The sequence below is a fragment of the Pleurodeles waltl genome, chromosome 5, assembly GCF_031143425.1.
Source record: "Pleurodeles waltl isolate 20211129_DDA chromosome 5, aPleWal1.hap1.20221129, whole genome shotgun sequence".
NCBI lineage: Eukaryota > Metazoa > Chordata > Amphibia > Caudata > Salamandridae > Pleurodeles > Pleurodeles waltl.
Window position 1 is genome coordinate 174283326 of NC_090444.1, and position 22174 is coordinate 174305499.

Sequence of the window (22174 nt, forward strand, 5' to 3'; positions counted from 1 at the left end):
TCATTGTCATTTTCTCCTTCGGTTAATACACTATTATTCTATTCCCAGTTTATATCTATTTGCGGATGTCTGTATGTGTATTTGAAAAAAACGTATGCCATATAAGTGGTTGAAGAGGATTTTAAGTCCTTGAAGGTTTTTACTTTGTTATTTTCTGTAGGTGATATCTCCGTCAGTGGGTGGCAGAACCTGGTGGCAGGCCATGGCGCTATTCAGTGAGTGCGAGTAATTTGAAGGTATCAAGAAGGCTACGCGTTCAGAGAAGACACTGGGCCACAAACAGAGGGTGCTTTGTCAATAAATAAACATGTACGCTGTCAAAACACACACGATATATTGTAAAATAACGGTGGATTGCGCTTGCTTTAATTACCCTACCAACAACTTTATTATTTTACTGCGTCATAAAAAAATATTTTGAAATGGAATGCACACCGGCTGTCTCAGTATAAGAAGACAGTTGCAGAGGTGGCATGTCAATCCTCAGCTGCTTGTGATAGGGCTCAGGCAAGTCTGAGAAAAGAGACAAAAAGTCTGAGAAAAGAGACACAATGGGTCGGTACACCGGCAGGAGCGGTCGCCTGGTCCTCATGTGTTTTGTGAGCGCCATATTGTTTGTGGTCGAGATGGCAGTGGGGTACATCGGCAACTCCCTGTCCTTGGCTTCGGATGCCTTTGCTGTGTTGTCCCACCTCATCTCCATGGTCATTGGTCTAGTGGGAGTCCGCTACAGCCGGGTTGAGTGGCACAAGCGAAACACATTTGGCTTCCCAAGAGCAGATGTAGTCGGGGCCTTTGGGAATTCGGTCTTCGCCACGGCTCTGATGTTCAGCATCCTAGTGGAGGCCATCAAGAGGTTCGTAGGACCACAGAAGACGGAAGAGGCTCTGCTCGTTCTCATTGTCGGTCTCATAGGCCTACTTCTGAACTTCGTCAACTACGTGATATTTCTAGACTGTTGTTACTGTGATGCGACTAGCCTGGAAGAAGAGGTAATTGGAGGTAAGTCAAGCTCTTCTCGTGTAGGCCTGAATTCTTCTGATTTCATCTTTTTTGGTAAGTAATATTTCTTCCAGGCCTGAAGTTGCCCGTTGGCCTACTTTTAAGGTTTTTACTTTTTTCTTGAGTCACCCGCTATAGTTTGCAATTGAGATTTCAGTTCCTCCTAAGTTACTTCAATATTTTACTATTTTTTAAAGGATTTTCATACATCATAATGTGAAGTCTTTTTTGTTTTATTTTTTTAAGTGACTTAGCTATGGTACCGATAAGTCATATTTTGAATTTGCAAATATTATTGTTTGCTTTAGTAGATGAATAGTTCCTGTGGCGGCCTGGGGGTGCTTTGAAGGGAAACTCCGGTAGAAACCTTTACTCTTTCTGTGAGTCTTCTTGAAAAGCACATTGTCAAGAATGTGAAATATTAACCAGCAGTGCTTGGGGTCGAGACCGGGTCAGAAGCAGCATGTTTGCCCTGTCCTGTTAGTAAAACATTAACACCAAGAAGAAAACAATATTATTGGAAATTATACCAGTTCCACCGTGGAGTGTGTGATTTCTTTGCTACAACCCCAATGTAGTGTATTTTGAAGATAGTCTAAAAAAATGCTTCCTCTGTGGTGTAGACATACGTGTATGTCAAGCTCACCAATGAGGGTTCTGCTCAGATCTCTGTATAATGTAACAGTACCACTGAAAAGGCTATGAGAATATTATTTATTAGAACAGTTTTGTGTGGCATTTTGGTGTTAGAATTATAAACTGTAGAAATATAAAAAGAGTAAATTCAACAAAAAAATACAAATCTGACTTTAACTAACAAAAAAGGATGATGCTTAAAAACCTTGGACCAAAGAGAAATATCTGCCAAGAAGCAGAGAGCCAATGCAGATGAGTCCAACACAGTAGGGTCAGAACTGCGAAGGCCATGCCAGGTGCCTCTAAAGTGCGGGACAGAAAAGAGAAGTAATGCTTTAAGCTCTCTTATGGTAATTGTTTTCGCTCAGAAACTTTGCAAAAAATGTGGGTAGAGTTGAATGAATCATGGCTGTTCTCTATAGTGGTGGTGGAAATAGCAACAGAGTGGCCCTAAGGTCTGCAACTAGAGATGTCTCAAATTACAGAAAAATGAGTACGCCTCACAACATTCTTGCTAAAATAACACAGTATATGAAGTCTGATTTTTTTAAACAATGGGTGGAAAAACAAAGTTGCAAATGTAGATTTTTCAGGCAAACAAACTGCAAACTGACTTTTTGTTGGGTCATTGTTTTGTTTTTGGTAAAACATACATATTAAGGGGTTTTCCATGCATTTTGATTTCAATAGAGGTATACATGGATCTCTCTGTAAACAATTTGTAGTTCTATGAAATGTAAAATTCTGAACTGCGCAGTAGGATGAGCAACATCACTGACCTAGTCAATGAACTGATCTGCCTCCTCGTAGCTCCACTGGCAAGTGGAGCCCTTCGTTCCTCTGAACTCTGTCAGGAGTTCGAGGCCCTCCTCCACCCACAGGCTTCTGCCTGTGCCTTATCCCTGGTGCCTAGTGGGAGAGCTCTGCTCTTTTGCTAGGCTGCCCTCTGCCTCTTTTTCTCGTTTTTTCCTCTTTTTTCCTCTGTTCTGTTTCCTTTGGTGTTCCTTTTGTGTCCTTTGCTTTTCACACTTTTTCTCTCCCTCGCCTTCTCCCCTCACTCCGCTCTCTCTCTCCCTGCTCACACCCCCCTCTCTCTCTTACCCGCCGCTGCTGCCCCTGGAGCCCCGCCCCCTCCTCTCTCTCACACCATGCAAAACCGCCACTTCTCCACTCTGACCGCCAGGGTGGTAAAGACCGCTGGGCTGGAGACTTCGGTCTCCAGCCCAACGGCCGTCACTACACCGCCGGCAGTATCACAACCCCGCATACCACCATGGATTTGGTGGGGTTCTTTACTGCCACGCAATCCATGGCGGTAGACACTATCAGTGCCAGGGAATACGTTCCCTGGCACTAATAGGGGTTCCCCCCACCCCTCCCCCTCCCCAGAGTCCTCCCCCCAAACCCACGACCCCCCTCCCTACCCCCCCACATTGACACCCCCCCCACACGCACGCTCACACGACACCTCAACATACACGCACACATACACACAGACATACACACAGACATTTTCCATACACACAACACCCCGCATGCATACAGGCACTCACACACCCTCTCTACACACTCACACGCACACACCCATGCACTCACACAACACCTCCCCACCCTCCTACCCCCCTCCCCTAACGGACGATCACCTTACCTTGTCTGGTGATCCGCCGGGAGGAAATGGGATCCATGGGGACTGCTCCGCCGCCAGCTCCCCGTCACCAGAACACGGCCACACCGAATCATGGGACGTGATTCGGTGGGCAGTGTTCTGATGACGTGGCAGTGAAGTGGAGGCTGCTCCACCTCCACCGCCAGCATGGCTGCTGGCAGCTCTCTGTCCGAAAAAGGGCAGAGGGCTGCCAGCAGTCATAATACACTGTGCAGAAAACCGCCTGCACTGACGGTCTTCAGCACGGCGATACCTCGGCAATCTTGTCAAAAGACCGCCAAGGTGGAAATGGGCCCTATGACTTCCCATGGCAGGGGTGTAACAGGAGAATTGTTGCACATCGGGATATCTAATTTGCCATATGTCTCTTAGGTGGAGTTCTCTCATAAGATCTCTTAATGCCGTAGTCGTGTGTGGTTTGGTGTGGAGACGTTGTGGGAGATGATACCCTGTACCCTTCCAAAACACAGTTGTAGTCCCCTGCCATTATCACATTTGCAGCCAAATATGGGGAGGCAGCCGGTACAACCTCTGTAAAAAAACGTCAGGCAGTCATTGTTAGGGGAATAATCATTGACAAGGCAGACCTCCCTCCCATCCAGTGCACCATATAACATCACATAACGGCCCTCAGGGTCCAGTACGCAATGTCTATGCTGTAAGGGTACTCCGAGTGGCACCCAAATCAGAACTCCTTGAGCATAACCAGAAAAGGACGTAGCATAAAGCTGGCCCCTCCAGTGTCTCCTGAGAGAAAGAATGCAGCCACCCTAAATATGAGTCTCCTGGAAAAATGCAATAGATATTTTATAACATCTTAGATAGGCATGAGCCCTCCTCCGTTTCTCTAACTGGGCAACACTGTGGACATTCCACGTCATTAATTTAACTATAAAGTCAGTCATTATGTAGGTCTGTCTCCCTAACACTAGGGATTTAAGTAGTACGTGCCCACTTCTGTCAAGTAAGGCATTCTCTTGGATAAGATTCAATGTCACAATACAGAAGAGAAGACTATAACCTTTGAACAGTGTCAAATTCAGTAAAACCAACATTTGTTTCCAACTCCCCCCCACCCCTTGGGCAGTTGTGCTATATCCTCCCACCCAGTGTGCTTGCTGTTGGGGGATGGCAGCAGCAGCCCCATTTCCCAATATACCTAAAAGCAAACTTTAAACAGGGAAAAACATATACAATTTAAACAATACTTAAATGTGTTAGAGCCATGTGCAAGATATAGGGAACGAGGTAGTGCCCCTCAATCTTCCTGTCACTCCCACACTACTCTGTCCTATAGCCCCCTTTGGTCAATTGAGACTTAGTATTAACAGTGAAACCATATGTATATATTGGAGCCATCTAATAAATGTTAAGAAATATTGGATAATGTAGCTTGTGTGTTCTACATCAAAAGTTCCTCCAAGAGAGTGGGGCGACCACTATCCACAACCCAGCAAAGTCAAACAGCATTCTAAAGATACTCAGGGAAGGCAGGGCATCATATTCGAGGACTACCAAGTGATACCTTCCTTTATTCCATCTCTGAGTCGCCGCTAGCTGTCCCAGGTCTGGAGCCACTGTCCCGGAGCTGATCTCCATCGCCTAAAGTTGCATCTGCTGCCTGCAGCGTTCCATCTGGGCCTACTGTAATCTTGTCCACCTGTGAGACTGCTTCCCCACCATCTTTCCCCTTCTTCCCCTGTCAACCAGATTGGAGAGTCGGTCCCCGTTTCTGGTGGGATTGTCGAGTAGGGAGTTCACCAGTGTTCTGAGGTAAGGTGTCCATTCACTCATTTGCCTCGGCTTGAGTGTAAAAGAACCAGGCCGTTCCCCCATGCTGGACCCAGAGTTTAGCAGGGAAAAGGAGGCTTTTTTGAAAGTTGTAGTTTTGTAGCCTCTTTTTAACTGCCATAACTGTTTTCCTCTGTTCTTTTTTCGGATGGGTATAATCAGGAAAAATTGAAATACGCTTACCCTTATACGATGGAGTGTCCTGTGCCCTGGTGCATTACAATATAGCATCTCGGTCTTGGAAATTTAGAAAGTGGGCTTCTATGGCCTTCAGTGGCGCCCAGGCCACGGCATGGGTGCCAGTGCTGTATGGGCCCTTTCAATGGTAAAGAGGTTCGAGAGCCATTTTGGTTTAAGGGATGTTGTAATACACTCCTTCAAGAAAAGTTCAACAGAGGGCCCTTCCGCCTTCTCCTGAAAGCCCACAAAACTGAGGTTGTTTTTTCTAGATTGGCCTGGGAGTCTTCAAGGCAGTCATTCAAATGGCCTGTCAGTTTTTGTAAGTCCAAGACAGTGGCCCAGAGTGTGTGAACCTCCTGCTGCCCTACTGCAACATTTTCCTCTGCATTTATCACCCTTTTTGACACTTTGCATAGATCAGTCTGCACTGAGGTAACGTCTATTGCCACTGCCTCTATTTTATTGACAAGTTCAGTTTTAGAGTCTTGGATTTCCATCATTAAATCCACCAACAATGGGATGGCAGGTGCCACGCCCCCCTCGCCGGTCTTCCCCATTCTCTGGGTGGGTGGGGGGTGAGTGTGGTTGATTATCTTGTTTGTCTTAGCTGCCTTCAAATTCGTCGTTAACCATAATGCCCAAAGTTGTATTGTTCCCTTGACATCACTATTTTACAAGCTCTGACAGTAACAAAGCGGCGGTCTTCACTCTGAGTGCCCGGGTAACTAGAACTGGTAGAACAGGGTCATCAGCTGTGGGTCATCCCATAAAGAGACACATCTGAAACTGAGTAACAGCAGCAACAGGGACAACCAAGCGCAAAGATGGAAAGCCTTCCAACTGTCAGGGTGGTCTCGCTCCTATCCCTCCTCATATGCAGTGAGCACCAGACAGGTCCCCCTTCATTTGCCACAGATTATATTGGAGTATGAGTCAGGGGCCCTCCACAAGGCATCACTCCTGCAAGTCACTTGGTAGCACTAGGAGTTCATCAGCCCCAACTCCAGAAGTATTTACCAGATCCAGGCGGCCAGGAAAAGCCCCGCTCCCAAGGGCTGGGCCTCGCCACCGGATCCCACCTCAGTCCTTGGCCATAGCTGCAGCTTCGCTCCCCGCACTAAGATCCCTGGGCAGGGAGCGACTGCGCCCAGGGACTAGCAGCACCGGCCGATCCACCACCGCTCGCCGTTCCGCCTCCTCAGCCCCCCCTTTGGGCTCACAGGAATCCTCAGGCCCAGCAGGTAAAGGACCCCCTCCTGTCAGGGCTCAGCTGAGTCTGGCAGTGCAAGTGTTGTCTCATGTTTGTCAGCACCAAGAGCTCCGCCAGATGCCACTCACAGCTGCACCAAGCCTTGCTGGTCCACTCACAATTTATCGCTGTCTGCAGGTCCCCATCAGTGGAAATAGGCCACCCTCTATTGGTACGGTACAGGGGGACACCGCTGAGGTGTAGATGGCAGATAAAACCGAAGGATGTTGGCAGGATGTTTACTGTGGAATGGGAGCTGTAAAAGGCACATCTAGCCAGCCATCTTTCCTGGCCATGCCCCCGGCTTTTAACTTAGGTTCGAGTTTTATTAAGTAATTGCATTAAATAGGAAAAGGCTGGCGTTCCTTTCGTCTTCTGGTGTGTGTTACTCACACTCAGTCAAAATCTCGAAGGTAGGCAGAGAGGCCTTTGTGCATCATGCTGCGTTTGTGGTCACTACAAACATTTGTGTGAAAACACTATATTATAGTGACCCGATTGGCCTGTTGACTATTGTTTTTTTGCCAACCATGTAATTTTGCCTATTATTGTTCATGTGTATATATATCAAATTAAGTTGAGTTGTGCTTCACATACTAAATGCTGTAGTGTCTTTGATTGTTGCAAATTAAGCAGACATTGAAGTGGTTTATAAATTATAATGGATACTGTTAGGTCATTATTAGCTTGCAGCCTGATAGGTGGTCAATGTGATTTGGGTTGGTGGCTTCATTCATCATCACATTTAGTTAGTGGCATCCACCCACCCATCCTCCCTCATTTCCTGGCTTCCTCTCTTCCATGAGAGAGCAAACATGGCCCAAGATCATATACAAAGAACATAATCACAAGTGAGAGACCATACACTTAGTTAAAATCTAATATATTAAAACAGTACCAGTGTGTGACAATATAGTGGGAAGATAAGCAAAATGTAGTTTAGATTACAACTGAAGAATTGCGGGGCTATCAGCAAAGTAAAAACAAGTACAAATATAGTCAGACAAGAGCAGTGTGATCAGATCCTGACATTGGTGGGACAGAGATTTTATGGCACTAAAAGAAGACAACTTCCTGTTCTTTTCTGAATGTAGATTAATAATAGTGTGCATGTCTAGGGGACACAAGTTCCACAGTCTTGATATTCTTCCAGAGAAAGATTAAGGCACAGATATGCCATCATGAACATGGTGGATTTCCCCTCCGTTGCAATATAAGTGCAATATAACCTATAAGGCCCATCATTTTTTTTTGTTTGAATAGTGGTCAGGCTAGCACTGAATTAGAGCTGCATAGGGTACGTTGACCACCTGAGAATGTCAGCTTTTCAGTCAGATAGTTCCAGGTCGCTGCTTGTAGGGCTTTGTAGGGCTTTGTAGGTCATGCATGCTAACATGAAATGAGCTCTGGTTTCAACTGATTGTCCTTGTAGGGCTAAAAATACGGGAGTTATATGACCGAACATCTTGATTCTGGAGACAAATGGAGCTGCAGCATTCAATACTTCTGTGAGAGGGGCAAAGCGGACTCTGGATATAACTGTGAGCATAGAGTTGGTGTAATCCAGACTAGAGAAAACGAGAAGAAAACCTTTGGGTGTATCTGAATGTCATCAGCATATTGGTGATACAGGGTACTGTACTGGAGTTTTTGAAGGTGACAGCAAGATATTTTATCTGTCTTTCTGTGTATCTAGCTTGAATTTGAATCCTGACTCTCAGCTGCATCAGAGTGGTAGAACGGGGAAAAATATTTATGTAAACTTGCATGCAAAGCATGTATGTAAACTTTTCCTTTAGTTTTTCTTGTTTTTCTCCAATCTCACTAAATTGAGAAGACATTGGTTTAAATGCGTAACTATCTCTGATTCACGAAGGCATGCCCAACAGGTAAGCTTGCCCCGACCGTAGGGATGCAGTGGATGAGCATCATTGTAATTAAAGAAAACCTCTACATTATTAGGCTTAGAATTAAGAAGCACAGATTTCAGCTCTTTGAGGCCCATCCAATCCTCATCAGGAGACCCATGCCAATGAAACCAGAGCTCACAAAATATGCAGCATGTGTACAATCAATAAGTTATGTATGGAGGGCATCACTGCAACAGATGCACTTTCTCCAAGGCCTGGGCAGGGTTTCCACAAGAACCAGAAACACGTGCTAAGCCAAACTCTCTCAGACATGGGAGGTGAGGGCAAACTCATCACTTGAATTTACTCATTGTTGATACCACAGACAACTAAACGTAGAACTACAATTGAGTTAAGGGAAGGGGACTGAACATCTCTACTGGGTAACTGCAGGAGAGTCACATGGAATTCAAGATTGAAACGTAAACATTATAAATGCGTACATAAGAATTACATCACACCACAGTGGCTGTACAGACTAGATCCCTCAAGCTCAGAACAGTGCCCCAAATGCAGAATAACAAAGAGAACCAATATTACATGTGGTGGACATTCCCTGGTGTAAGTGTTTATTGGGGCGAAGTAATTAAAACTTTAAGAATGCTAAGCAAATTGCAAATTCAGCCAATGATACAGGTGTGCTTACTTGGGCTATTCACCCGCAATAAACACACTAAATACACGGAGAAGATACTCGATGTAGGCCTCACTGTAGCAAAGAAGTGAATAGCAATAAGATGGATGTCCAAACGACTGTCCACACGAAAGCAATGGTTAAGGGAATTCGCGAGGGGGGTACGAGCTGAATGTGGGGTACGTCACAGGTTGGTTTACAATGGAGTAGGACAGTGAGGAAGAAGGGAATGGGACCTAGTAGAAGTCTGGATACAACAGGAAATACGAGATCCTTATTTGGAAGGGGAGAGTTGATTAATACTCTTTGGGTACGTCCGTAATGCTGATCTGCTGTAATTTGATGCAGTAGTACCAATTATGCGGCTTAAGGGATCCAATGTTATGAATGGATTTATATTTATATGCACACTGTGTTACCCACAACTCTCTCCTTGTTTAGCGGATAGGGGGAGGGTGGATGGGGCAAGTTAATGAATTGTAATGTTATTTTGTTTTTTAAATCAACCAATAAAAAGTAATATGAAAGTGTATTAAAAAAAGGCAGGCCAATACCTAAGGGACAAAGGGGATGTAGTGGAGGCCTGTGGGCTCAGGAGAGGGGTTGCACCTATTATATATGTATTAACAATGGCATGGAAATTGGAGATTGTCAAATCTGCTGGTTGTGGTGTGTTTACTTTTTGTAAAAGTATTGTAATGATTAATAAAAACAGATTCTAAAAAAGAAAAAAAACTAGAGGTGAGGCATGAAATGTAACTTAATACTGACACAATGATACTTTAATTGTTCATTTATAGTTTTTATGTTTAGTAAGTGTTTCTTCTTGGATGCCTTCTTCCCTCGTTAAGATGCAGTACTATTCACCAATCACTCATGTGTGTTTTTTTTTTACTTTGCTGTCATTATAACATGTTGTTGGATTTACAAAGTATGTACATAGGCTTAATTAGGGGTACAGCATAACTATTTGCCCTTTGACAAAAGCATCTACTAAGTAATAATTTTCTGTGTTTACCCTATACATTTACAATTTAACATGCAAGCTGTATCTACTGACTTCGTCTGAACTTTCACATTTCCGAAAATCTTCTATGAGTGCTGGGTCAACATATGCACAAAAACATTACGACCTCCTTGGTAGGGGTCGGGGAAATGAGAGGTTGAGTTTGGACTGGCTTAATATGCGTCCTCCCGAACCACAGTATATACTAATATAAGAACAGATGAGACCAAAATGTCAGTGGTTATTCCCTCTGGAGTTTTTTCTAACTACTTGTGGCCAGACCTGCAGCCCTGTGTGTTTCTCTACATTAAATGACTAGGGATTCACACCGAACTGTATGGCATGGCTTTACATTCCCACCTGGGTGTCATGCTTCATCATGGGCCAGCCACACTCTCCAGTGAACGCACCAGTGGCAAATGATCTCCCTGCAGGTACCATGGAGTACTTTGTTGCAATAGTGGAATGTGGAATCCAGCATGTAGGTGTATAAAAATCACTGGCCCCTTCCCACTTAATTACATTTATTGAAAGGCACAAGAGATGGTTTAAATAATCTTGGTAATGCTTGGGCTATCCCAGCATCTGCCAGGTCGTCTTGTTTCAGTCCTTTCTCTTCCACATAATGGTGTCCCTGGCTTTCTTCAGGACCAGGATCCCTCTTGTACTAATTTAGTTTCAAACCACATTCATCCAGCACACAGACTTACAGTACCCACTTGTGTTTGTCAGCTGGGAATAGTTGGTAGTCGTCCTGGAGCACGTACACAAAGCCAGTTGAAAATCAAAATATGTAGTTGCAAAGGCATGACAGGACCTATATAAACATGCATATAGTGGAGTTGTGCCACTGCACTCACCACATGTGTAGGGAAACACTGCAAATGTCATAGTGAGTTTGATTCAAAATGTGTACAAAATATGCATGCCACATACAATACCCTTCGCTTACCCTAAACTAAATGAAGCGGGCCCATGAGTAGGCTCACAGGAGGGAGCTTGTGGTCACACACTGAGGAAAAAGGTACTATAATTAGAGAAATCCTTCAGTACACTAAAACAGGAGAGTATGTTTCTGTTCGGCTAAACCTCCCAATTCCCCCATACTTACTTCATCAAAGGTTCTCCCTAGTTAGAAACCTGTAAGTATCTGCGAACTCTCAGGGCCTTGCTGGCCTGTTTGTTAACTTACAGTCATCTGCGCTGTCATTGTGCCTGGTATGCCATGTGTCACTTGCCCCTGCTGGCAAATGTAGTTAACTGCAGATCTGTTCCATGGAGATATGGGCCACAGGCTCATGGCCGTACCTAAGTGAGAGCCTAGTAAGCATGGGGCGTGCATTACCTCTTGTCTGTTAGGAAGTGAAGTTCCTGACTGCATGAGCTGTTCAAGCTCACGATGAATTAAGTAGTGCTAGAACTGTAGTGCCATGAGTGTTGTTAATCACTCACTATCCTCATAATTGATTAGAGTACCACAACCATCACAATGTCAAGCGGTCTACTGAGCGGGTAATGTGGGTGGTCTGCTGTCCTAATTAGGTTAATAGGGTCCCTCATAATTACCATACATCTCATTAATGTGCTGTTTTTACAGAAAATATGTCATAGTGAGCAGAGGATAGCATCATTAATTACTTGGAGCCAAGGTATGTCATAATTGAGTCATTCAGTATGGTATGTAGACGGTATACCCATCTTTGGTCTTCTTTTAGTACCGTCTATAGTGTGCTGGTTTGTGGATCAGGCATGATCTTTTCAAGTACTATCCATTTGAGGATGTTTTCTGAGCGGTTAATTTCTACGTAGTGATTTGTCATTTTGGTGGTGTTCTTGCATCGTATTGTAGTGCTATGCTCATTAATCCTAAAGCACACTTTTTGTGACATCATTCCTATGTATCTGTGCTCACACAGGTATGTGGTCATATAGATACATTTTCGCAGTTGAAGTTGGTATGACATTTAATGATCCATGGTCAGTTTGCTCAGATGTCTATCTCTCTGGTAGTGGTTGTCAACAGGCATACATAGCATCTCCTGCATGGGTAATGCCCTGTGACTGCTGGCAAAGTCAACAAGGTATTAGTGGGTATTTGTGCAGATAGATCAGTTTTGTAAAGGAGGACAGAGAAGGCAATCAAATGCTGTCTTTATTTTGTAAAATATGGCAATGTCTCAAGATAATTTTCTTCACTGTATTAGACACCGTGGAGCAGGTAGAGCACAGGTTATGTCTGCCAGAGACAGGTCTAGGGTGGTTCTCAAGGAGACATTTCCTGTTGTTATTAAGTCTCCTTTTCATACTCTTTTTCGTAATCTTCCTAGGATATAAACGTGATATTAGTTTATATGTCAGGACTTCAGATTGTTCTTTGTTCGACAAATGTAGTAGTGTCAGAACAAGCTCTGTGTATACACGGATTGATCCAGGGGCAGGTTCTCCTGGAGGGATCGCGGATGAGAACTGTCATAACGGAGGATGACATTTTTGTCTGTTAGTTTCCCTCATACTTTTATAATTTTTGATCTCCAGCTCTTAATCAAGGAACGTAATTTGCTCCTTGCTCCAGACGTTGGTACTCCTACAGTTAAGATGGCGTCTGTATCTCTGCGCCACAATAAGGTCTGGTCTTTATATGAGAAGGTGCCAGAGTACATGTTGTCGCATTCAAACTGGTGGACTTTAAAGCAGGCCGGACATGAGGCGCAAGTGCTCCCCATGCAAGTGCCTGGATTTGATAGTAGAGTTTCTCATTGTGCTCAGACTATTTTTCATTGAGTGCCCTCCTAACACAATCCATTACAAAATGCACTAGGGTGATGGAATCCCTCTTGGTGTTCCTTAATATTGTTTCAATAACTGCAGGGTTCATTCTTGGGGGTGGAGGGGGTACATGTGTATTACGCCTCTGTGTCCAATGTGATAAGGAGATCCACTTCAGGGTTAACAAAGAGGCCTTTCAGGAAGCTATGAACATCCTGTGTATCCAGAAGTACAAAGGAATTTTAGTGACGAGATCTGAGGAACCAGTCACAAAATTGTGACAATGGCTCCAAATCAGAATTTTTATCTGAGACAATAGGTCTGCGGGGGAAGGAAATTAACAACATATACAGTCACCCTGCCATTACCAAACACTTCCACTAACAAAAAGCCAGCCATACTGTCTGTGTCAATACTTGTTTACCCATGTGATTTTTAAAATAAAACTTGTTTTCATTCCGTCAATGGCTAGTAGATGCAGCTATAAATCATCCAGTTAAAGTTCCTCTTCTTATATACCACTTTTCTTGGCCCGCATGAATCCCAAATTCCAGTCCCTTTTTTAAGTACTGTTTTGGATAGATTTATGTCACTGATGTCTTTGCATGCCATTACACTATGAATTGCATACATTATGCAAGGCCTATCCAATGGACCATGAAGGGCATTCTAATAAGGAAATAAACCTTAAAAACTATGTTTATTGTGACAACTGTTTACCTTCTCAACCTCATCAGCATTAAATGCTAGGCCTGGGAAAACATTATGAAACTTTATGAAGCTTGATTGACAGCTTACATTGTTTTATTTAAGATAAGTTATTGCACAATTAACCTTTAAATTAATTTGGTTTATGATAATTGCTCTTTAACCAGATTACCCTACGTTTCAATGCCTATGAAACGTATATAAACGTTTGTCTATCCATTGATAGCAGCTGTTTTAAGAGTTCATGCTGCAAGTTCTGAGTTAATATCAGTCGTCTGTCTTGGGACAAAAATGCCTCCTGGACAGGTGACTGTGATAAAGAGCCTCCACCTTGTGTGTTCTGACCTGCACTGCTTTTTTTTGCCCAGTGACCTCAAACGTCGGACCCACTGGTGAATGCCTCACAGTGATTTTGTTTCTTTTGTAGCTGAGGGATCGACTTTGCTGGACTGGGGGCACAACGAAGTGTAACCACACCATAGCAGAGGTTCAATAATCTCCTCCCGTCTGAGCCTAAGGAAACTATTGCTTGGCGGCTGCTCTTGGTAGGAAATGCACTAGATTTTTGCTGGCACCCCAGGGAGAGTTTTATAATATTTCTTTCAGAAAATCTGTGAGGTCACATGTAGCCTTGGCTCTTTGTTTCCACATGGTAGTGTATTGTGATTGTGTCTGTGTAAGGAGAATGAAGTTTCTGATCATTTTGAATGGGTCCAACAAAGGCAACCAGCACATAATGGTGGTTCCCTACATAGCTGTAGGGCCATTCTGATATCCCTACCCTTGCAATATCCTCTGAGACTACCTCAGTGAGCCTGTTGTAGGTTTGCCATTGTCTAGTTTATAGGTGCTATTCAAATTCACGCCAGATCTCTCTCAGGTACCAAAAGAGCAACCTGAATTGACTTACCTATTCAACTTTTCAAATCGGTGCCTTCTGGAGTATAAAGCCCTTTGACCACTTGATGCCCGCTCAATCCCTTTCTTCATAGAAATGACAATGACTAGCAACATGAACCCCGCACTAGATTGACAAAAGGTATGTTGTTTTAATGTTGTGCAACTTTAAATTGCCCGTTGTGTCCGACCAGTGTATTCCAAAACTGGATGCGCACTGGCCTTTGTACACCCATTTGTTCTATTTGCCTTGGAATCAAAGGTAGCTCTGTAGCTCCACACATAGATGGTGTGTTACCAGAACAAATAAAACCCACATTACTGGACTCAAAGGACACTGTTAGTTTAGCACGGAACAAGACCCTCACCAGAACTTGGAAACCCCCACACAACTGTACCCCACCAAGGCTAGGGCCAAGTCTAGGATACAAAATATATCCTGTGTGTTTGACTTCATGCTGCCCAGGCACAATGTCGTCATTCAGACAGAATATCGTTGTCATCAGTACAACTAGTGGGCCAATATGTAATATTTATAAATAAATAATTATTTTTTCTTTTTCATACCTTTTCTTTCATTTTCTTTTGTGAGTGCCCAATAGTTTCCCCAAACCTTTAACTTCGCACTTGTTGCAGCTTACAGTGTGCCACATCCTTTATTGGCACTATTAGTGGCCACCATCTTGGAAATGTTTTAAACATACAAAAAATACATTCAAACATGGCCACCCATGAGTGTGCATGCTATGGATGCACGAGCAGTCATCTTTGATTTGTTTTTCTTACACTTTTATTAAAAGCCATTCAAGGAAGAAGGTCAGCAGTGTATTGGTGGGCATCTTTAAATGTGCTGTATAGAGATGACCACACACACAGGTTGCCATATTTGAAAGTTTTTTAGTACAGTATAACAAAACAATTTATTACATGTCGAGCCTCTGTGTCCACATGCATGTTCACTCACGGGTGGCCATCTTTGAATGTTTTATCGTATACTTTCTGAAAAAGCCATTCAGAGTTAACAAATACTGGCACAGCTAATAGCTCATCAGCTAATACCAAACCTATTGACTTTTCAAAAGCTTGTTCCTTTTAGGCTGTTAATTTAAGAAAAATAGTTTATTAATTTGAGAAGGGGATACCTTTCCAAACTAATAAACACAATCTGGTTCGACCATAACACAGTTCTTAAGATACTCTCTGCTTGACCTCGGGTGGCTATGGCACAAGGTATAGGCAATCTCCAGAGGAGTGCATACTAAGTTCGTGTACGGGCAAAGTGTAAGTCGGGTACAAAACGGAAACAGAAAATCGCTGCATCGCCGCCCGTCAGGCACAGGCTCCCAGCCTGTCCTGCGGCCAATCTTAATGCTGCTCTCATGCTGCTGGAACCACCCCTCTCCCTCCCTGCCTGTCATCCCCAAGGCCCCACCCTCTTGAAAAATACAATGATAATAAATACAGTTTACTATCATTTTATTTTACAAGTTTTGCAGCTGCTGGTGGGGGGTGACGCCATAGCGGAGGAGCTGCTGCTGCTTTAAAGAGAAGAAAATGAAATTAAATTCCCACGACAATTTAGAAAAAATAGAGAACCGGTAATAAGCAGAAAGACATCAAATTGATTAAAAACTGATGAGGGGAACTGAAGTTATTATTTGTAACAATTTTAAGCCAAAAAGAGCCTATGGAAAAAGCACGTCTGAAAAATATAATTTCCCAGTTGACCAGGACATAGACATGACTTCAGGCTTATCAAGTGGAGGTCGAATACACCAAGTAGGTTATCCCGGTCAGCGTTTGTTTCTTCAGAATGAAACTTTTTTTTTCTGGAAATCTGGTACTTCCAGTGGGGCAGATCAAAGGATGAAGCTCAGGAGGGTTCCTTGAAGTCAAATACATTACTGCCGAACTCCCACTGAATACATTGGTTTTGATGCCAAAAGCTATGTTTGTGGCAAAGTTGGATTCCGTAGCCGATGGTTGCTTCTTTGCTTGGGTGGATTGTCACCTTGTCCCAGTCCAAGGTTTTACCTTTGGACTTAAGTTCCTATTTTGGATCTCAATATACTTCCGCGTGGCAAGCCTGGAAGCTGTAGCTGGGCTGCCTGAAGCTTTATGCCCTTACTGTGAAGTTCCACTGATACTGTTTTCAGTGTGGCAAAAAGATCTGAGCTGGACAAACCTGTTTTTGTTGCTTGCCTTGCATGTGCCATCCCTGGGCAAGCATCACAATCACAGTCCCTGTCAGAGTCGTCTGCCGGTGGAAGGTATTACAAAGGCCCACTTTTCTCTAACTGATGTGGACATTTTTTCTGGCCACTCCTGCATCCTCTAGATCCTGAGGGCAAGTTCCTAGATACTAAGGGGCATATTTATGAAACGTGGCGCTGCACCTAGTGCAGCGCCTCTTTTCTTGCGCCCCTTAGCAACCCCTAACACCACCATCCGCGTGGCGTATTTAATATACAGCACACCATGGCGGTAATTAGGGAACTAGCGTCAGAATTTTACTAGTTTTGTGCTTTGCAGGATTACCAGGAAAAAATTTGACACTAATCCTGCAAAACACAGAGGCCCATTGTAACCAATGAGATCCTCCTTTTAACGCCTGATCAGAGCAGGCGGTAAAAATGCCGAAAAAAATGACGGAAATAAATCTCTTAGATGTCTCTGCACCATATTTTCGCCCCCCCTAACAGGGGAACACCCCCTTTGCATACATTAAGCTAGGCGCAGGCATAATGTAGCGCAAAGCGCCACTTTGTAAATATGTTGCTGCAATTTTGACCATCTATCAACACATTAGCTTAAAAAATGATGCTAATGTGTCACTAAAATGTCGCTAGGCCCTTCCAACATCTTTTGCAACAGGACCTTCTCCTTACGAAATGTTCAGAGGAGCTGGTGATGTGGTTCCAGGTTTATTTTATGCACCAACCAGTGATTGGAGATTTTTTTCCTTCCTTCCTTTGGTGTCTGGAAGTGCTTGTAAGTCTAGAAGGACCCTGTGGGTAAATGAGAGCACATGCTTTCAGCCCCATTTGGCATCTACAACTCAAATGTGGTAGTATCTTGCAGGGCCCGCTTTAGGACTGGTGGCGCCCTGTGCGACAGCTTATTGTGGCGCCCCCCCAACCCTTGACCTCCTGCTCGGTTTCACTCACTACCACCCTGCAAATGTGCCCCTCATCTCTCCATCGCTCCCCTTTCACATACATTCATGTGTTTTAAAGCACTTGTAAAGGCTGGCTTTACTAATCCACTCAGCTAGCCACATAAAACATAGGGGCATATTTAAGAGTCCCTAGCGGCATTCTAACGCCACACTAGCTTCATTTTTTTACGCTAATGTGGCGTTAGAAGGCCAGAAACGCCATGCAATATTTTCAATTTTTTGCAAAGCGCAGAACTAGCGTGAAAAAATATGATGCTAGTACCCCTAACTACCACCATGTTGCGCCGTATTTTAAATACGGCGCATACATGGAGGCATTAGGAGGGTGCTAAGGGACGCAAGAAAAGTGGCGCTGCCCTAGGTGCAGTGCAGCTTTTCATTAATCTGCCCTACACTGTTTAAATTTGGCCTCGTGTTTATACCGTTGCTGTCATCGCCATTAATACATACTGCATCTTTTTAACAATGAAAACATCTTTTGCCAATTGCACAGGCTCTGCACATCTGACGTGTATAATCACAAGAAGTCCAATCATAATCAGGCACAAAACTGGACACCTCCTTGCTTCCTCTCTCAAAGATGACTCCCACACCTGACAAGCACAGGGCACCGTGGATGCGGAAGGGCATGAAAAGCTGCAGCTTTTAAATCGTAAAAGATCTTACACAATGAATGATTCACTTAAATGCATATTGTTGGACTTTTGCTTATGCAGGGTCATCCCCAGTCTTTTTTGCCTCCTGCCTCCTATTTTTTTCTGACATGTTGCTGTTGGCTTTTCAACTCTGAGCACTTTACCACTGCTAACCAGTGCTAAAGTGCATATGCTCTCCTGTTTAAATTGTATGTAAGTGGTTTATCCATGATTGGCATATTTGATTTACTAGTAAGTCCCTAGTAAGGTGCACTAGAGGTGCCAGGGCCTGTAAATCAAATGCTACTAGTGGGCCTGCAGCACTGGTTGTGCCACCCACATAAGTAGCTCTGTAATCATGTCTCAGACCTGCCACTGCAGTGTCTGTATGTGTATTTTTACACTGTAAATTCGACTTGGCAAGTGTACCCACTTGCCAGGCCTAAACCTTCCCTTTCCTTACATGTAAGGCACCCCTAAGGTAGGCCCTAGGTAGCCCCAAGGGCAGGGTGCAGTGTATGGATAAGGTAGGACATATAGTAATGTGGTTTATATGTCCTGACAGTGAAAATACTGCCAATTTCGTTTTCACTGTTGCAAGGTCTGTCTCTCTCTCATAGGATAATATGGGGGCTACCTTTAAATATGATTAAAGTGTAGATTCCCCTAGAGAGTAGATGGACATGTGGAGTTTGGGATCCCTGAACTCACAATTTAAAAATACATCTTTTAGTAAAGTTGATTTTAAGATTGTGCGTGTGGAAATGCCACTTTTAGAAAGTGAGCATTTTCTTGCTTAAACCATTCTGTGACTCTGCCTTGTTTGTGGATTCCCTGTCTGGGTCAGTTTGACAGTTGGGTTGTTTTTCACCTCACACCAGACAGTGACACAAAGGGAGCTGGGGTGTGATCTGCATTTCCTGATTAGCTATCTCTGCTAGGAGGGAGGGGTGGAGTGGTCACTCTCATCTGAAAGGACTGTGCCTGCCTCTGACAATGCTGTCTCCAGCCCCCTGGTGTGTGTCTGAGGCCTTGCCTGGGCAAGGCAGGATTTCACAAGAAGGTGTGAGTCCCCTTTGAAGAAAGGTGACTTCAAAGACTAAAATGGGTATAAGAAGGGCACCCAAACTTACAAACTTTAGAAACACTTCTGGAACCAAGAGGAACCTCTGCCTGGAGAAGAGCTGATAGCTGAGGAAAAAGTGCTGCCCTGCCTGTGACTGTGCTTTGTGGAGCTTTCCTGCAGTGCTGCTTCTGCCAGAGTAAGAGGGCAAAGACTGGACTTTGTGTGCCTTCCATCTTGAAGAAGAAATCTCCAAGGGCTTGATGTAGAGCTTGCCTCCTGTTGTTGAAGTCTCAGGGATAGCAAAGACTTCTTCCTGCCAGCACCTGGAGTCTCTGGAGAGACCCCTACTCTGCTCTGTGGTGCCCTTCCAGTTCCTGGGACCCTGAAAGGAGAGGCTGGCAGCCTAAGGACAAAAATACACGCACCGAGCGCCGTGCGGAGAAAAGATCGACGCGAATCCGATCGCGGCTGAGAAAACGACGCGACGCCGGTTCCGCAGCTGAGAAACGACGCCGCAGGAAACGCGACCGAAAAACCGACGCCCGGAGCAGGAGAAACGACGCGCAGCATCGCTGACGGAGGCTGAGAGATCGCACCCTGCGCCGCGGGACTTTCGGATCGTCGTGTGGCTGGCTTTTTCAACACGCACCGCCGTGCCGAGTTGTTTTCGACGCACACAGCCGTGCAGGGTTACTTTCGACGCACACCGCCCGTGCGGGGTTATTTTTGACGCAAACCAGGTACATTTTCACGCTAACAGCGCTAGTGTGGTGTTACAACTACCTAAAGACTCTTTTTATTTTAAACCTTTAAAAAATCATAACTTGACTTGTGTATGTTGGATTTTTGTCGTTTTGGTCTTGTTTTGTCTAGATAAATATTTCCTATTTTTCTAAACTGGTGTTGTGTCATTTTGTAGTGTTTTCATTGAGTTACTGTGTGTGTTGGTACAAATACTTTACACCTAGCACTCTGAGGTTAAGCCTACTGCTCTGCCAAGCTACCAAGGGGGTAAGCAGGGGTTAGCTGAGGGTGATTCTCTTTTATCCTAACTAGAGTGAGGGTCCTTGCTTGAACAGGGGGTAACCGGACTGTCAACCAAAGACCCCATTTCTAACACATATTATTAAACCATAATTTTAAAAAGTGAGGACAGACATACTATGTATTTTCCACTCGGCCCTCTTAGACAGACCTTCAAAATACTTCATTTAGGCCCCTGCCTAATTTGGGCTGGTATTTCAAGGTGGGGCCCACCACAGTCATTTAAAGGGACTTGGGTCCATATTTATACTTTTTGACGCAAAACTGCGCTAATGTAGTTTTGCGTCAAAAAAATTAGCGCCGGCTAACGCCATTCTGAAGCGCCATGCGGGCGCCGTATTTATTCAATGGCGTTAGCCGCCGGCGCTGCCTGGTGTGTGTGAAAAAAAATTACGTACACCAGGCACCGCCGGCGTAGGGGAATATGGAGCTTGGGCGCCAAAAAATGGGGCAAGTCAGGCTGAGGCAAATTTTTCGCCTCAACCCGATTTGCGCCATTTTTTTCGACTCCCAACCCCCATTGAAATGACTCCTGTCTTAGCAAAGACAGGAGTCATGCCCCCTTGCCCAGTGGCCATGCCCAGGGGACTTCTGTCCCCTGGGCATGGTCATTGGGCATAGTGGCATGTAGGGGGGCACAAATCAGGCCCCCCTATGCCACAATAAAATTAAAAAAAAAGACTTACCTGAACTTACCTTAATGTCCCTGGGATGGGTCCCTCCATCCTTGGGTGTCCTCCTGGGGTGGGCAAGGGTGGCAGGGGGTGTCCCTGGGGGCATGGGAGGGCACCTCTGGGCTCCTTCCGAGCCCACAGGTCCCTTAACGCCTGCCTTGTCCAGGCGCTAAAAAACAGCGCAAAAGCGGCTGGACGTCATTTTTTTTGACCTGCCCACTCCCGGGCGTGAATTTTGCCCGGGAGTGTAAATACGGCGCACATGCCTCGGAGTCAGTTTTTTAGACGGGAACGCCTACCTTGCATATCATTAACCCAAAGTAGGTGTCCACGCTAAAAAATGACGCAAACTCCATGGACTTTGGCGCTAGACGCGTCTAACGCCAAAGTATAAATATGGAGTTAGTTTTGCGTCGGAATTGCGTAAAAAAAAACGACGCAATTCCGGCACAAACAGAGTAATATGCCCCTTATTTTTCCACATCAGACCTTGACTTAGAGATAGAGAGAGAAAACACAAAAGAGGGAAAGAAAGAGGAAGAGAACAAAGAAACACACAATGACAAAGAAATAGAGACGGTTAAAAAAAGAGGAGTGGGATGAAGAGCTAGGGTGTGTCTGAGTGGATGAAAGAGGGATGGGGTGGAATTAAGACTGCGTAGCCTTGAAACAAACGATGTACTGGAGCCCCGATTTCTGGTCAAACCACACATTTATTTCTAAGTAAACTGGCTGCAGAGATAATAATCCTGGCGCATTTCGGCATTACTGCCTTGTTCACAGGTGAGTTGGTCACAGGTGAGGGATTGAGTATTAGACAGGTGCTTTAAATCCATTTTGATCACGTGCCATTATTACATAATACTTTAGTTCCTACAATACCTTAATATCATCACGATCTTCAAAACAGTGGCACAGTCTTTTAATAGTGCCTAATAGCGTCACCTCATCCAAGTTTCTTAATTTATATTCCTTATTTCGGTGCATGATTTTTCAAAATTAAAGTTTCTTTTTTCAATGCTGCCACACGAATTTATATTGTCTCTCACACGTGTGAAATATCCAAAAATGTGAAGGAGAGGTAAATTTCTCCCTTTCTCACCTCTATATCCATTATTTAAGGATGAATCCT

At 44.3% G+C, this 22174-nt stretch overlaps 1 protein-coding gene across 1 annotated transcript in view; it reads left to right on the top strand.

Annotated features, from left to right (window-relative positions):
* Positions 1-490: 490 nt before the first annotated feature.
* Positions 491-22174, top strand: part of SLC30A10 (solute carrier family 30 member 10) — a 205363-nt gene continuing 183679 nt past the window's right edge. The window contains exon 1 of the mRNA XM_069233878.1: positions 491-1002. Coding sequence (XP_069089979.1) covers positions 552-1002 — 451 coding nt within the window. The 5' untranslated portion in view covers positions 491-551. The remainder of the gene's footprint in view (positions 1003-22174) is intronic.